This window comes from Amblyraja radiata, chromosome 25 (genome assembly GCF_010909765.2).
Source record: "Amblyraja radiata isolate CabotCenter1 chromosome 25, sAmbRad1.1.pri, whole genome shotgun sequence".
In the NCBI taxonomy this organism is placed as follows: Eukaryota; Metazoa; Chordata; class Chondrichthyes; order Rajiformes; family Rajidae; genus Amblyraja; species Amblyraja radiata.
Genome location: NC_045980.1, coordinates 17,110,112 through 17,125,989, shown reverse-complemented (window position 1 = coordinate 17,125,989; position 15,878 = coordinate 17,110,112). Strand labels below are relative to the sequence as shown.

General features: G+C 42.9%; 1 protein-coding gene across 7 annotated transcripts in view; it reads right to left on the bottom strand.

Moving 5' to 3' along the window:
• The window catches only part of sh2b3 (SH2B adaptor protein 3), a 139,092-nt gene that overhangs the window by 28,659 nt on the left and 94,555 nt on the right, over positions 1–15,878 (bottom strand). For all 7 annotated transcript variants that reach the window (XM_033043312.1, XM_033043309.1, XM_033043314.1 and 4 more), the window contains exons 3-4: positions 7,187–7,288; positions 1,426–1,532 (exon numbers count right to left, since the gene is read on the bottom strand). In XM_033043312.1, the coding sequence (XP_032899203.1) occupies positions 1,426–1,532; positions 7,187–7,288 (209 nt within the window). The remainder of the gene's footprint in view (positions 1–1,425; positions 1,533–7,186; positions 7,289–15,878) is intronic.

Sequence of the window (15,878 nt, the reverse complement as noted above, 5' to 3'; positions counted from 1 at the left end):
ATACTGCATTTCTAGGATATGGTTTTGCCAGTAATTACTTGACTCGTTTCCAAATGGAGTACGTTTGGGACATCAATAGATTTTGGCCAGATGCTCTACAAACAACATTTTTTCTTTCCTTCCTTTCTCTCGTCCTGAATGTATATTTATGAATAGTAGTTATTACTGCTTCCAATTCACAAACAACTTCAGAATAAATACCTTTTCCCTTGCTTATCTTTACAGACCAACTTGGTAACATGATTGAAACAAAGTTCGAATTTGGACCTGTATGTACAATTCTCTATTCACAAACCCTACCTTAAAATGGAGTGAGAATTCTTGCAACACATCAAGTTTGCTGATCAAGTTTCCTTAATCCCATTGTGTGATTGAATTACTGAATTATGCATTCTTTCTACCATGCATTCTCGTTTCTGCTTAACATGTTAAAACAGATAGAGTAAAACACAAGTGCTAAGAGACTCAGCGGGTCAGGCAGCATCTGTGGAGAGAATGGATAGGTGCCGTTTCGGGTCAGGACTGATAAAAGGGAGATGGGAGACCCTGCCGGATGTGGGAGATGAGTGTACAAAGGAGGGCAGGAGAAAAGAGTAGGGCGACTAGGGGAGTGGGTATGGTCGATGAAAGGATAAATGGATGCACACCAGGGTGGGAGGGGATTTTGGTGGTGGGGGAGGGGGGTCTTGCTTATAATAATTCAGAGCACAGGCTGTATGTCCTCTAGCCCAAGGAGTTACCAAAAGGAAGAAAAATAGAAATCTTGAGTCCGTCAGAGGCCCAGCAGTTTTCTGTATATAATCCTATATAATCTGAGGAAGGACATTATTGCCATAGAGGGAGTGCAGAGAAGGTTCACCAGACTGATTCCTGGGATGTCAAGACTGTCTTATGAAGAAAGACTGGATAGACTTGGTTTATACTCTCTAGAATTTAGGAGATTGAGAGGGGATCTTATAGAAACTTATAAAATTCTTAAGGGGTTGGACAGGCTAGATGCAGGAAGATTGCTCCCGATGTTGGGGAAGTCCAGGACAAGGGGTCACAACTTAAGGATAAGGGGGAAATCCTTTAAAACCGAGATGAGAAGAACTTTTTTCACACAGAGAGTGGTGAATCTCTGGAACTCTCTGCCACAGAGGGTAGTCGAGGCCAGTTCATTGGCTATATTTAAGAGGGAGTTAGATGTGGCCCTTGTGGCTAAGGGGATCAGAGGGTATGGAGAGAAGGCAGGTACAGGATACTGAGTTGGATGATCAGCCATGATCATATTGAATGGCGGTGCAGGCTCGAAGGGCCGAATGGCCTACTCCTGCACCTAATTTCTATGTTTCTATGTTTCTATCCTGCACCTTAGGGAATGTCATTTGGAATGGGACATTTCAACACTGACGTGATAACATGAAAGAATAATAAGAGACTTACCATAGATTTATGCATTCTCTGATATTTGTCGTCCACAGATTCAACTGCTGATCATTGAGAGCCTCAAAGATTACTTCCAAGTAACTTTTAACCTGGACCTGCAGAATCTGTATTTGAAGAGAAAAACACCAAGATTCACCGAGGGAAGAAATAGTCATTGCTCAATCGAGACCGCAGATTCCATCTCATCTCAGGGTCTTCAGACTTTTAGAGATACAGTGCGGAAATAGGCCTTCGGCGCATCGAGTCCGAACAGTGATCCCCGTACACTAACACCTTCCCACTAACACTAGGGACAATTTAACAATTTTACTGAAGCCAATTAACCTACAAACCCGTACGTCTTTGAAGTGTAGGAGGAGACCGGAGTAGCCGGAGAAAACCCCCGCGGTGACAAGGAGAGCGTATAAACTCCATACAGACAGCACCCAGAGTCAGGATCAAACCCGGATCCATGACACTGTAAGGCAGCAACTTCACCGCTGCTCCAATGTGCCGCCCCCTTCCCATGTCCTGTCTGGGAAATGCTACTTTATATTCTTCTAAATTCTAAAGAAAACAAGTTGTGTAATCTGCAAACTATACAGGAGTATTACTATAACCTGACAACATTCAGCCCTCTTCACCTGCTCAAGGCTCGTTCTTCAAGATATCTAATGATGAGTTAGTTTAGTTCAGATTTAGATTAGGTTTGGAGGTCCAGCATGGAACCAGGCCCTTCAGCCCAACGTCCACACTGACCATCCCATTCACACTTGTTCAATGTTATCCCACTTTAACATCCACTTAATGCACACTGGGGGCACTTTACAGAGAGACAATTAATCTACAAACCCGCACGTCTTTGGGACGTGGGAGGAAACGGGAGCACCCGGAGGAGACCCATGCGGTCACAGGAAGAATGTGCAAACTCCACCCAAACAGCACCCGAGGTCTGGATCGATCCTGGGTCTCTCGCGCTATGAGGCTGCGGCTGTGCTGGCTGTGCTGCCTTTCTCCACTCAGGAGTCCAGCCTGATAAATAACTCCCTCAACACTGTGCTGGAAAACCTACTGAGCGTGTTAGAGTGCACCATGCTTCAATCACCAACTAATTCTCCCTCTGACCCTGTGCACACTCAACTGACCTTAACACCTAACAACAGTGAGCTCGTGTGCAACTGGATCCTGCCAAAGCACCCCATGCCAACAGTCAGAAATATAAGGCATAGTAAACCCTCGTCATTACAGACCATGGAGGGGGGAGGGGGGGGATGTGTCCGTTATTGCAGATTGTCCACTATAACTGAGTAAGGGATTATCGAGTAATAGAGTGTCATGGTATAAGTAAAAGAGACAAAGAACTACAGATGCTGTTACAAAGTGCTGGAGTATCTCAGCAGGTCAGGCAGCATCTCTGGAGAACATAGATAGGTGAGGCTTCGGATCAAGACCCTTATTCAGACTTTCGGTCTGGAACTGGGCCTGGAATCCAGGTGAGTTGGGGGCAGAGGTGAGGATCGGCGGAGTCATTGGTCCAGGCCACAGGGGGCCAGAGTGGAGGTAAGGGTTGGCGGTGGGAGCAACAGCGGCTAGGGAAGCTGTGTGGGTTGGCGTTGGTAGCCCGGCCTAGCAATGAAGAATGGTAGGTCCGTCCGCTCTTGCAGAAATCCATTATAAAGAGTTCAGTAATAACGAGGGTTTACCGTTATCGCTTGGATATTTTTTATGGTAGAATTGAACAGATTATTTTTGAGAGACTGGGTTCAAATGGTGTTGATTTGCAGAGAAACTAAGGAAGAGTCCCCGACCTGTAAAATCAACTGGCTTCTCTATCCATGGATGAGTTCTTCCAGCACTCTGTGTTATTGTTGCAAAGGCAACAATTACTATATAAAGCGGTTGCTCTGAAGCAATTGCTCCGATCTTCTCTCTCGCTGACCTGCCGAGTGTTTCCAGCATTTCTTATCCATCATGTGTCGTTTTTTTTAAGCTTTCAATTTAAAATGCCGATTGAATATTGAGCAGACGATTTGTTTGCGATTTTGCCCTGGGTGTTCCTTTTAGCTCATTTTTTCCGCATTGCGTGATCATTTAGCATTGTGACAATTTAATTAGGTAACTGTTGGAATGAAAGAAATGTAATGTGCTCTCACGGGCGTTTCAGCTGAGGCTTTAGTGCCAGCCCAAGGCTGGGGAGATGAGGTCTTTGAAGTTGTCAGGAAACCCTGAAGCTCAGGAGTACTGAGAATTATAAAATGTCTTTTGACTTTTATTGCATTCTAATTTGCAGCATACATTTTTTAGGGTCAGTGATGGAAGCATCTTCTGTGGGACCCAGTGGGGCATGAAGTGGGTGGTTCGATGGCTAAGTCAATGGTTGGTGATGTTCTGTGCGCCTTCATGCTACTGCTCAGTGCTGAAGTAACTCAGCGGGTCAGGCACCATCCATGCAGAACATGGGTAGATGATATTTCGGCCTGCTTTAGATTCAAGGGGTAAGGGAAGAGAGGGATGGAGTGGTGTTGAGGTCACGCTTAGATCAGCAATGACCTCGTGAGGCTGACTAGCTCCGATTTTCAATGTGCTACACAAAGCAGGACTCATTGCTGGGGCTTTCAACGTTGCTGAAGGCAGTAACATCACTTCACCTGCCGTGACAGTGGATTTCGAGGAGCTTCATGAGGCACAGCCTTCAATGTGGAAAGAGCTCCAGAACGCCACCAAGACCGGCTGTGACACACCAGCGCCACCTGGTGGCCTTCAGTTGCGGTGTGACAGGCATGTGCTGACATTGAAGCAAAAAACCAAACTGCTGAAGGAACTAGCATGTGAAGCAGCAACAGTGGGGATAGGAATTGTCTGCATTTCACTTAAAGACTCTGCATGTGCTGACATTGGCTTTTCCCCATTTGACTGAATTTAGACTTTTTTTCAGACTTTGAGATACAGCGTGGAAACGGGACTTTAGGCCCATGTCAACCAGCGATCACCCCATATACTTGCACTATCCTACACGTTAGGGGCAATTTACAATTTTTTTTACCGAAGCCAATTAACTTACAACTATGTCATTGGACATTTGAAACTTAACACAAGTTTTTTGTGACTGTAAGATATGGTGACATAAAAGATAAGTGGGTACTAGATAATATGAACAGTTAGAAATATCTGTTGTTACAATCATTCTTTTAAATCATGGAATTTTCAATACATTCCCTTGCACAGTCTATGATAGATACAAAATGCTGGAGTAACTCAGCGGGACAGGCAGCATCTCTGGAGAGAAGGAATGTGTGACATTTCGGATTGAGACCCTTCTTTAGACTGATGTCAGGGTAGTGAGCGGTACATAGATAATGAATTGTTTAGATAAGGACATATAAGGTGTGAAAACAGGATAAGGCAATGAAGATTTAGGGAAATGTAAAATAGATCATTGTGAGTTGTGAGATAAGCAAATAGAGATAAAATGTAGTCAAAGATTGTAAGACTGGTTGGAGAACTGGGAAAGGGGAGGGGATGGAGAGAGAGGGAAAGCAAAGTTTACTTGGTTAGAGAAGTCAATGTTCATCCTGCTGGGGTGTAAGCTGCCCAAGGAAAATATGAGGTGCTGCTCCTCCAATTCGCGTGGGCCTCGCTCTGACAATTGAGGACAGAAAGGTCAGTGCAGGAACTGGGTGGGGGTGGGGGGGGGGTAGTTAAAGTGTTGAGCAAACAGGAGATCAGATAGGTTTACGCAGACTGAGCGGAGGTGTTCAGCTGAACGATCGCCGAGCCTGCGCTTGGTCTCGCCGATATACAGGAATCCACACATGGAACAGCGGATACAGTAGATGAGGCTGGAGGAGGTTCAAGTGAAGCTGCCTCACCTGAAAAGACTGTCGGCATCCTCGGACGGAGTCGAAAGGGGAGATATAGGGACAGTATATCCTGCGGTTGCAGTGGAAGGGCCGAGTTGACCAGGGAGTTGCGGAGGGATTAGTCTCTGTGGAAAGGGGTGGAGATGGGAAGATGTGGCTAGTGGTGGGATCCCGTTGGAGGTGGCGAAAATGTCGGAGGATTATGTGCTGTATGTGATGGCTGATGGGGTGGAAGGTGAGGACAAGAGGGACTCTATCCCTGTTACAACTGGGGGGGGGGAGGGGGAGCAAGAATGGAGCTGCGGAATGTCAAGGAGACCCAAGTGAGGGCCTCATCTATAATGGAAGAGGGGAACCCCCATACCCTAAAGTTTGAGGACATCTCCAATGACCTGGTATGGAACACCTCATCTTGGATGCAGATGCGGCGTAGATGGAGGAATTGGCAGTAAGGGATAGAGTCTTTACAGGAAGCAGGGTGGAAAGAAATATAGTCTAGATAACTATGGGAGTCAGTGGGTTTCTACAGCCACCCTTTTACAGTCTTCCAGAAATCAGGATGCAAGCTTGCCAGAGCTTCAATGAACAGCACCTTATTAGTTGCACCCCAATAATTTTATCAGGATAATAATCAGGTTGGGGATCCTCCATTGGACGGATTATGTAGAGTCTCATGCAGGACAATTTTTGGCTCTTCACACATTGATCAAATTATCAGATTCACTCAACTGAACACAAGGTATTTTATCTGAAACATACTTCATATACAAGTGGTTCACAGCCTGTGACTTTTATCACAATCTCCTGTTGGACAAATGGCTAAATATTTGATGCATCATGCCATGATGTAGAATGCAGTTTTTGGCTTTACAGCACAGAAGATATCAGGGTGTAAAATGCCTGGAGCATACAACATTTATGCCAGGATCGTATCAAACCTCCTAGTAAAAAAAGGTCTTGTTTATTCCTTTTATCTGTATTTCTTATCATTCATTTTGAATTTCCACTGTTTTCTCATAACTGTAGCCAATAAAACAGGGTTATTCAACCCAGTTATTCTCACAATTTATACAGCCACATGTTCCCTCCAATGTGCAGGAAGGAACTGCAGATGATGGTTTATACTATAGACACAAAATGCTGGAGTAATTCACCGGGTCAGGCAGCATCTCTGGAGAAAGTTCCAATGTTATTTAATCTGTAAGGTGACAACTCTCACAGGCCAAAGACTGATATATAAAACCGAAATATCCAAAGAATATGTTTAATGTGTTGCAAATCCTTCAGGCAACACTCTTTCCTTTGTCAGGCTGCATTTTGGGATTAGCATTAGGCTGTGCCAGCTCTGCAGCCTTGCAACTGGAGATCTCGCCCCTCATCAATAGGACAGAGAGTGGCTGGTAAATCTGACACATCATGACGGCCAAGCCTGCCATTCTGAACCAAACCTTCCTTGAAGAAAATCCCTCGTTAGTGACCGCAGAATGTGCTGTAACTGCAGGAATGAACATTGGAGTTAGACTTAAGTGGCACCAAAATGCACTTGAATGAAAGCTCTTGTCATAAAAATATCATAAAGGATTTCAGAATGCTGAGGTGTGGTGTTGCAACCAAAATATTTGTGGTTTGGTGACAATAGGCTATGACGCAAGTCAAGGGACAATCATAAACCGATGTCTCCCACAAAATAGTTTCAGAATTCAACTGATATTATCAGGGACTGCTTATCATTAAAGGGTCCATTTGTTAACCCTTATTTTGAGTTCTTTATGATACCAATCATCTCAGTTCCAGTGATAAGGAAAATTAAGAATTCAAAACGGTCGAAGCAGGGAAATTCAATAGAATGCCACCGTGTTAAGGCTCCGTTAACAATGTCCATCATTTCATGCAGTCACTAGATAGCTACTGGCACTCACCTTCAGTACAAATGTGTTTATGTTATCTGGCATCTCGAGCTGCGTGCATGTCCTTATCTCTGTAATTGCAGAACACGGAGTACTGTGCTTCGGTTTGGAACACTGCAAAACAAGCATACAAACAGAAATATATAAATACATGTTTATTACAAGATGTAATCTCGTTATTGCGATCTAATTCCAGTATTATACCTTGATCCATCTTTGAGCCACTGAAGTTGTCCTGATTTCTGTCTGCCCCCTCTCTCTCTCCGCAATAGCTATAATGTTTACTTCAATGTGGCAAGGAATGAGATCCACCCGAGAGAAAATATTGCTGCAGGCATGGGAATTCACCCGATAAAAAACACATCACTAAACATTTATGTCGAGTTTGGTTCGGTTTTTGTACAAACGAGGGGTGCAACAAGCAGCTGGAAGCTTCTCCCTGATTAATGATGGGATTCCTATCAATGTGCATCTGGCAAAGCAGAGATATGTGAAGACCTTGAAACAAGGGAACCAAGGAGAGAAACAGTAAATGGGGGGTACACACAATTGCTGGGGAATTGCCCCAGCAATTGTGTGTACCTTCGATATTCCACCATCTGCAGTTCCCTTTTGAACAGTAAATGGGGACTGACTGCACTGACGGAGCAGGTCATGCTCTTACTAATCTATTACTGGCTCGGAGGTCAGGTCTCAAAATACATCTTGAGACAATGTTGGCCAGGACTCAACTGCACACTAGGCGTGTGGAAAGTCATCACACAATTACAATGCCCTAGAATTCCTATTAAATGGCTACCACATATTAGTAACAGCACATGAAGAGAATGGCATGTTCAAATGTTCAAAAGTCATTACTTGCTGATGCATATGTCCTGATTTCTGCTTGGCAGACCCGAGGGTGTATTTAAGTACCCAGCTGTGCGAGGGCGGTAAAAAAAAAACTACAACCCTTTGCCGCTACAAATATTGCTGCCATAAAGCTGCTGTCTTTGGAAGTTAGCAAGCCTGCCTGTCAGTAATGTAGTTAAATGCGGCCACACAGGCACCCAGAAAGCCCAATGCATCATTAAACACATCATCACCATGGAAACCGTTTTAGGCCTTCTGTGATACACAAATCATCCAGATGGTTAGCGGTTAACAGGTAGGTGTCAATTCTCTCCATCTCTCCATCAAGCAACTCACTTGCCACTTAAAGACTAGTTTATAAAATCTAACCAAGCAACTCTGCAGAATCTCTACATGATACCCGACAAAAACAAAGTCACCTTTCAAGCTGTTGATCATACACAGAATACAATTTTAAAGAATGGAGAGTTGGGGAAACAGCTTTTTCCGAGATCCCTTCAGATCTTTAATTGCAGAGTTTATGACTGGGCCCAGTGTGCACCAGGTCAGGGCTCTCAAAGCGCCTGCACCTTTTGGCACACGGTGCAAAGTGATTTAGAAAATGCACATAGTTCTGCAAAAGGTTAAAATCTGAACAGGTGTGACTGAATTTTGGGACTGACACACTGAATGAAGGTGGCATATCACCCATGTTACAACATCATGCACATTTTGCTTTAGCATCAGAATTCCAAACAGTAGTGTAGATCCATGCAAGAAATACCCTGCATTCATTATCCGCTGCATCTTTACAGGGAGCAGCTTATAAATTTATAAATAACAAAAAACATATTTATTAATGGAGATTAGGTATAAATTATTCACGAGATCAAACAATTGCTTAAAAGTGAAGTAATAAAACAATAGGAGACCCAAGGAACTGCAGATGCTGGAATCTTGAGTAAAACACAAAGTGCTGGAGTAACTCAGCAAGTCAGGCAGCATCTGTGGAGGGAATGGACCGACAGCATTTTGGGTCGGAACCCATCTTCAAACTGTGAAGAAGTGTCCTGACCCAAAATGTAATATATCCATGTTGTCCAGAGATGCTGCCTGGCTCACTAATTAAACCAGAATTTTGTGTTTTAATAAAAGAAGCAACCTTTCTCTTGTATATTTTCAATTCTAGCAAGTCGCAAAATATTTACCCCTGAATGAAACAGTAGCTGCCCCAAGTGGAAACCAAATGGCCACTGTAAACCCTCATGCCTTCACCACCAGAGCACTGAGGCCGATTGATATCTGGAAAACAACCAGGTTTGCTCCTAACTAACCCCCGCTATATCATACAGCCGAGGAGGCACCCTGCAAAACACAGACCGCTTCCATTGACAGGTTTCTCCTGGGATAAGGAAAGCAGACGTTCATGATGAGCTGTTAAGAGTTATGGAGAGAAGACAGGAGAATGGGGTTGAGAGGCAAAGATAGATCAGCCATGATTGAATGGCAGAGTAGACTTGATGGGCCGAATGGCCTAATTCTGCTCATAAGTTATGAACCTATGACAATCATCTTCAGTTCACGACACAGTCTGATGATCAAGACCCCCAATGCAGTGCGTAACTCAGGGTCTATTTCAGTGCTGCTCTCCACACCCGAGACACAGATACCTACCGCTTGCACCTCAAAGCATTGGCAGGATGACAGAAGCGACACAGGGAGTTCCTCTCCCAGCACCATACGCTCAGCCTCAACTACACTCAGCCAGCTTTCCCATCACTCATATGCCAACCATCAGACTCCTTAACCTGGCCCAAATTCCTTCATGCCTAGAAATTACAATGGGGGATGTGATTCAAGAAAGTCTCCTTGGCTAAAGGCCAACATTCTGACGCATGGGAATCTGTGGACACGATCAAAGCGGAGGAGGAGCACTGAGGATGGCACTGAGAACTGAGAACCAAGACCGTTTGTTGAGGGCACACCAGCTCGTGTATCCGATGCAAGGAGCTCGCCATCTCCCCGCGGCCCGCACACCTGTGGCAGAGACTGCATGTCCCACCGTGGATATAAGTCCATCTCCATCCCCAGGGGCTGCCCAGGAAGGATGGAAGATAAACAGCACTGTTACAACCCATCTCCAGACCATGACCTCCACCATCCAGCTCAAGGCCAATAGGTGCGTAACTGAAAAGTTATAGTATTCCACAACGTGTATCTGCAACAATCTAAATGCATGATAGAATGGCACAGCAGAGAGACCATTTTGCCCAACGCACCTCTGCTAGCTCAGTTACGCAACTAACTAATTCCACTGGATCAAGCATCTAATCCATTTAACCACCGCAGTGTAAATGTGGTCCCAAATGTCATCTTGTGAACTTTAAACTAATTTGACAGATGAACACTGCCATTAACAGAACCATACCCTCGACTTCTTTTAAAGATTTGTTATTAAAATGCTCAACTAAAATTGGGAATTAAAGTTTTTGACTAAATTCTATCTTTGAAAGCACAGTGTACAGAAATTAATTCAGCATAAAATAATTGATTTAATTGCAGCAATAAATTCTATTGCAACGAGAAACTGTACATGCTGGAATCTTGAGCAAAACTCAAAGTGCTGAGGGAACTCAGTGGGTCAGGCAGCGTCTGTGGAGGGGATGTTTTGTGCTTTGCTCAAGGTTCCAGCATCTGAATTTTCGGGTCAGGACCCTTCTTCAGATTCTATTGAGACATTGTTGTAGAAAATGCTCAGAATAGCAGAGATCGACTGAAGAAGGGTTCCGACCCAAAACGTCACCTGTTCCTTTTCTCCAGAGATGCTGCCTGACCCACTGAGTTGCTCCAGCACATTGTGTCTATCTTCGGTATAAACCAGCATCTGCAGTTCCTTCCCATTCATAATAGCGGGTCAACTGATGGAAGATCATGGACTTAAAATATTGTATATTTTTGTCCTCAGAGGCTGGAATTGCTATGCAGTTCTACTTTTTACTTCATGATAGAAAACTCAGAATAATTACTTAACAAACACTGAAGATGTCAAAGTTCAAAAGTCAAGAGTGTTTTATTATCATGTGTCCCAGATAGAACAATGAAATTCTTACTTGCTGCAGCACAACAGAATATGTAATCATAATAAATAACAAAAACTCAGAAAAAACCCCCAATAACAGTGCAATAATAATAATAATAATCTATTGTAGTTCAGAGCTTATGAGGTTGTGGTGTTTAATAGCCTGATGGCTGTAGGGAAGAAGCTGTTCCTGAACCTGGACGTTACAGTTCTCAGGCTCCTGTACCTTCTTCCTGATGGCAATGGTGGGATTGGTGTGTGGCCAGGATGGCGTGGGTCTTTGATGATGTTGGCTACCTTTTTGTGGCAGCGACTATGATAGATCCCTTCGATGGTGGGGGGGTCAGAGCCGGTGATGGCCTGGGCAGTGTTATATCAAGATTATTCCTTATATCAAGGTTTGGGGATCTATACTATATGGTGTTTAGCAATAGTATACAAATCTTTCGGTTTATAATTAATCTGGCTGCTGGATGGTTAGAGCTTCTATTTTATGACAAGATTATGGGATTTGTTTTGGAATCATGTTCAATTACTCTGTCTACGTGCAAGACTGAGCTAGGTCATAGCTTCCAGGGTGCAGCTGACGGCACAACCCGAGAATTCAGAATGTAATTTATGGAAAAACCAAAAGGGCTGTTCTGTTAAAATTTCTCCCAACAAGTTCAGGAGGAAAATGATGTATAGAAGAGGGAAAGAAAAATGATCGGCATTATTCAATATATAGCACAGGAACAGGCCCATCAGCCCACAATGCCCATGCCGAACATGATGCCAAGCTAAACTAATTTCCTCTGCATGCACATAATCCACACCCTCAATTCCCTGCTTATCCATGTACTCACCCAGAAGCTTCTTAAATGTCACTATTGTATCTGCTTCCATCACCACCCCTGGCAGCGCGTTCCAGGCACCCACTACTCGGCACAAAACAAACTTGTCCCCCAATGCTAATGGCTTCTGAACAGCGCATCAGTGCTACTACCAGAGTCGTGGTTAACACAATATTCGCATCAACAACACACAAACATCCCTGCTTTTCCAACCAGCATTCTTCCCTCAACTCCTTAAAATAAACTAAAGGCTCCATCAATCTCATTGTTCAAGTAATGTAAAAAAAATGGCTGATTTGCTTGCGTAACAGCTTGCATTGGAAACAAGGCACGGTGATGCTTCTGAGAAGTAGCTAGTTCCTTTTTCCTTTAACATTTTGTGAAATATCGGTCAATGACTGCAATGAAGCCGGGTCTAAATTAAGAATGACTAGAAGTGATCAACAATCTATAAAGGAAGTCTTTCTTAATTTCCCCGGCAAATTCCTCTTTCTCAATATTTTTCTGAATAAGAATTATTGCAGCACATCCACCTAGCCCACAAACCCAAATACCACTTGGTGTTTTTCCATTTAAACGCTGAAATTTTCTATTTCATCTTTTGTAACAGGCCATTCGGCCCACCACATCCACACTAACCAAAGGGCACCCATTGTAGTTAAGCCTATCTCCCATGGCCTTCCATGCCGAGGTGATTTGCAAACGTGTCGAGATGCTCTTTAAATGATGTCAGATTCTCTCGCTCTACACCATCCATCAAATGAGAGATGAGGAATATTGACTGTGTACCAGAACATCTAGATATGGGGGGAATTTAGAAGGAAATGCAGATGCTGGTTTACACAAAAGGACACAAAGAGCTGAAGTAATTCAGCGGGTTAGGCAGCAGTTCTGGAGAACATGGTAGGTAACGTTTCGGGTCGGGACCCTTTTAGAAAAACGTCTACAAAGTAGGCGGAGCTTTAGGAGACTGACCCCTGAGTTGCTCCTGTATTTTGTGTCCCGAAATATGGGGGGGGGGGGGATTGCTGTACTTAGTTGAGGAACAGGGCATGGTTTGGAAAGGTATTACAAGATTTGGGGATCTTGGTTGAGTAATCGTACATAAATCTTCCTGTTTATAATTTAGGGTTGTGGTTAGGTTTCCAATCAAACGGGGCTACTCTGTCCTGGAAGGTCAGTGCCAAGTCATATAGCACAGAAATGGGTCCTTTCCTGGAAATTGAAACAAGGAATTGCAGATGCTGGTTTACAAAAAAAGGCACAAAGTAGTGGAGTAACTCAGCAGGTCAGGCAGTACCTTCAGACTGATGAAGGGTCCCAACCCAAATCGTCACCTATCCATATTTCCTGGGATGCTGCCTGTCCTGTTGTTACTCCAGCATTTTGTCCTTTCTTGGAAAGGCAAGGTCTCAGTCATAATGTTACCACCTTTTATATTAACACACAGAACAGTACAACACAGGAATTGGCCCTTCAGCCCACAATGGCTGGGCCGAACATGATGCCAAGACCAACTCTCAGCTGCAAATTGCATACAACCCAATAAATGATTGTGCGTGTGTTTGTGTAGGTGTACACAGGTCCCTTTGTGTTTGCATCTGATCCTATCCTATGATCATAGCTATGATTGCAACAATTGGATCGCTTTGCAGCTCATTTCAGTCCACAATGGGAACATCCATCACAATTCATTCAGCAGATAGATATTGGCAAGAGATTAATGTAATTTTGATGACACAAATAAATTTTTTATGAAACACTGGCAATTAGTCAAACAACTCTAGTGTATAATAATTTCAAAATTCAATAAATTATTAGGCATAAAACAAGGTAGCCGTCATCGTACACAACCTACACCCGTAGTGCAATCAAAGACAGTTCATAGAAGATCATTGTTGCTAAGGTAAGGTTATTGATGCGTCATAGTTAAGAGCCTGAGGATTACCAGGAAGAATCTATTCTTGATCCTGGTGCTCACTAGTAGTATTTGGCATTAGTATATGGTGCACTGTTTACTCTGTGAGCTTCATGTGAACAAGGAATTTCACTGCACCCTGATGTACATCATAATAAACAAATCTATTTTTTCATAAGCACGTCTAAGTAATAGATGTTAATCAGTTATTCAATCGCCGGAGTGCTTTGACCTGCCAGTAAGTAATTAGGAGCAAGGACACGGTTGGCACCACCATCTCCTCTATAGTTCCACACGGCAAACAGGCTGCTGACACCTCTCAGATTTGCACCACTGATCAGGATATCCTATTTCCTTCGCTCCATAGATGCTGCTGCACCCGCTGAGTTTCTCCAGCATTTTTGTGTACCTAGGATATCTAACAGGTTGACTTACAACTGCCAATCACTGGGAAAGTTATGAACAAGGCCATTGTTTTCAACAAGCAGTCAGTGGCAGCATCAGGTGGTGGGAATCAATGGTCAAAGCACTTAAAATGAAGTTACCTTGTCTTTACAACTCAATGTTTCCAAAACTCAATATTGGTGTATAGGAATTGAAGTGACTACATGTGTCTTTTTATAATACTGCACACAAAAATGAGATATATGGGGTCAAATTTCAAAATCCTTCAAAAAAGTTGACAAGCACTTTATTGGGTTCATGACTAACATAGTATCAACAACAAATATAAGAAAATATAGCATATTGACGACAAGTTTCCGAAAATGGCATCAGAATACACAAATACATTTTGTGTAACGGTTGCTGCGTGGTGTCCAACAGTGACCTGGTTGGCACAGTAAGTTTCTTATTCCTTTCTATGTTTATGAATACCACATGGAACAATAAAATTGCTAACACCATTTCCACTTCATTCACCTGGTCATGTAGTAGAATACTGCATCCACCTGAGTGGACACCACAATGCGCGTTACACATCATACACACAAACGTACGTTGCGGTGGACACTAAAAAAACGTTTGTTTTGACGTCCCAGCGAAAACCAAGCATTTTCACCAATGTGTTCTAAACGGTACATTACCTTATGGATCTGAGTGACATCGATGACCAATGATTCGTAAGAACTTTTGATTTGGGCTGTTTTTTTGGTAAGTGAAATATCTCCATAACGGTCGTTCCCGAAGTTGACACGAAGGAATGAAGTTAGCGACTTGGTCCGTACGAAAGGTAAACAAGAGACAGTGTGTCGCCAAATTGAAGATTGGCTCAGTTTCTTAGTTCTGATGACCAATTTATGTCAAAACATTTTTTTTATTGATTTAAAAAAGTCGAAAATATATCGTAAACGGTCATTGCGTTTTTTACACCACAATGTTTTTGATATATTAAATTGGAAAATAAGAAAAAATAAATCTCACCCAAAAATTGCTACTACCATAGGATACCTCGTTGGGTGTTTGAAAAGCATTAGAGGTTTGGAGTCTCCGTGATTCAACGTACGGAGGTACTGACCCCGATAACGGTCGTTGTGACAATGGACACAAAGCACAACGACCGTTACACGATCTTTACTGTATTGTATTATCTTTAATTTCCTGTGTTTTTCTCCTGGTATTGATGAAGATATTAAGCCTAGATCTTTATCAAGACGTGTATATATATGAGGGGCCCTATGAAGTTTATTTATGAATTAAATATTCATGACTAAATGTGGCACTGTTTTTAATGTCACATTTTTGGTGTCCAAATTGGTGGTAAAACGATGAATATTTGTCTGTCATGAAAAAAGTTTTTGACTTTCGGTCTTAAAGTTATCTAATTTATAGCTGCTATTTATAAGGTTTCAGTAAAGGGTGGATTTTTGTTAAGGACAGTGTATTGGTGTAAAAAAACTGAATACTAATCTTGTTCGTCAAAATCTCTCCAGTGTTATAAAAAGACACATATCTGTCTGGTCAACTGTCCCAACAAAATTCAATGAATTCTCTCGGAAGGGAAGATCAAGAGGGTAAAATCCGCACAGAGAAAAATCTGCCAAC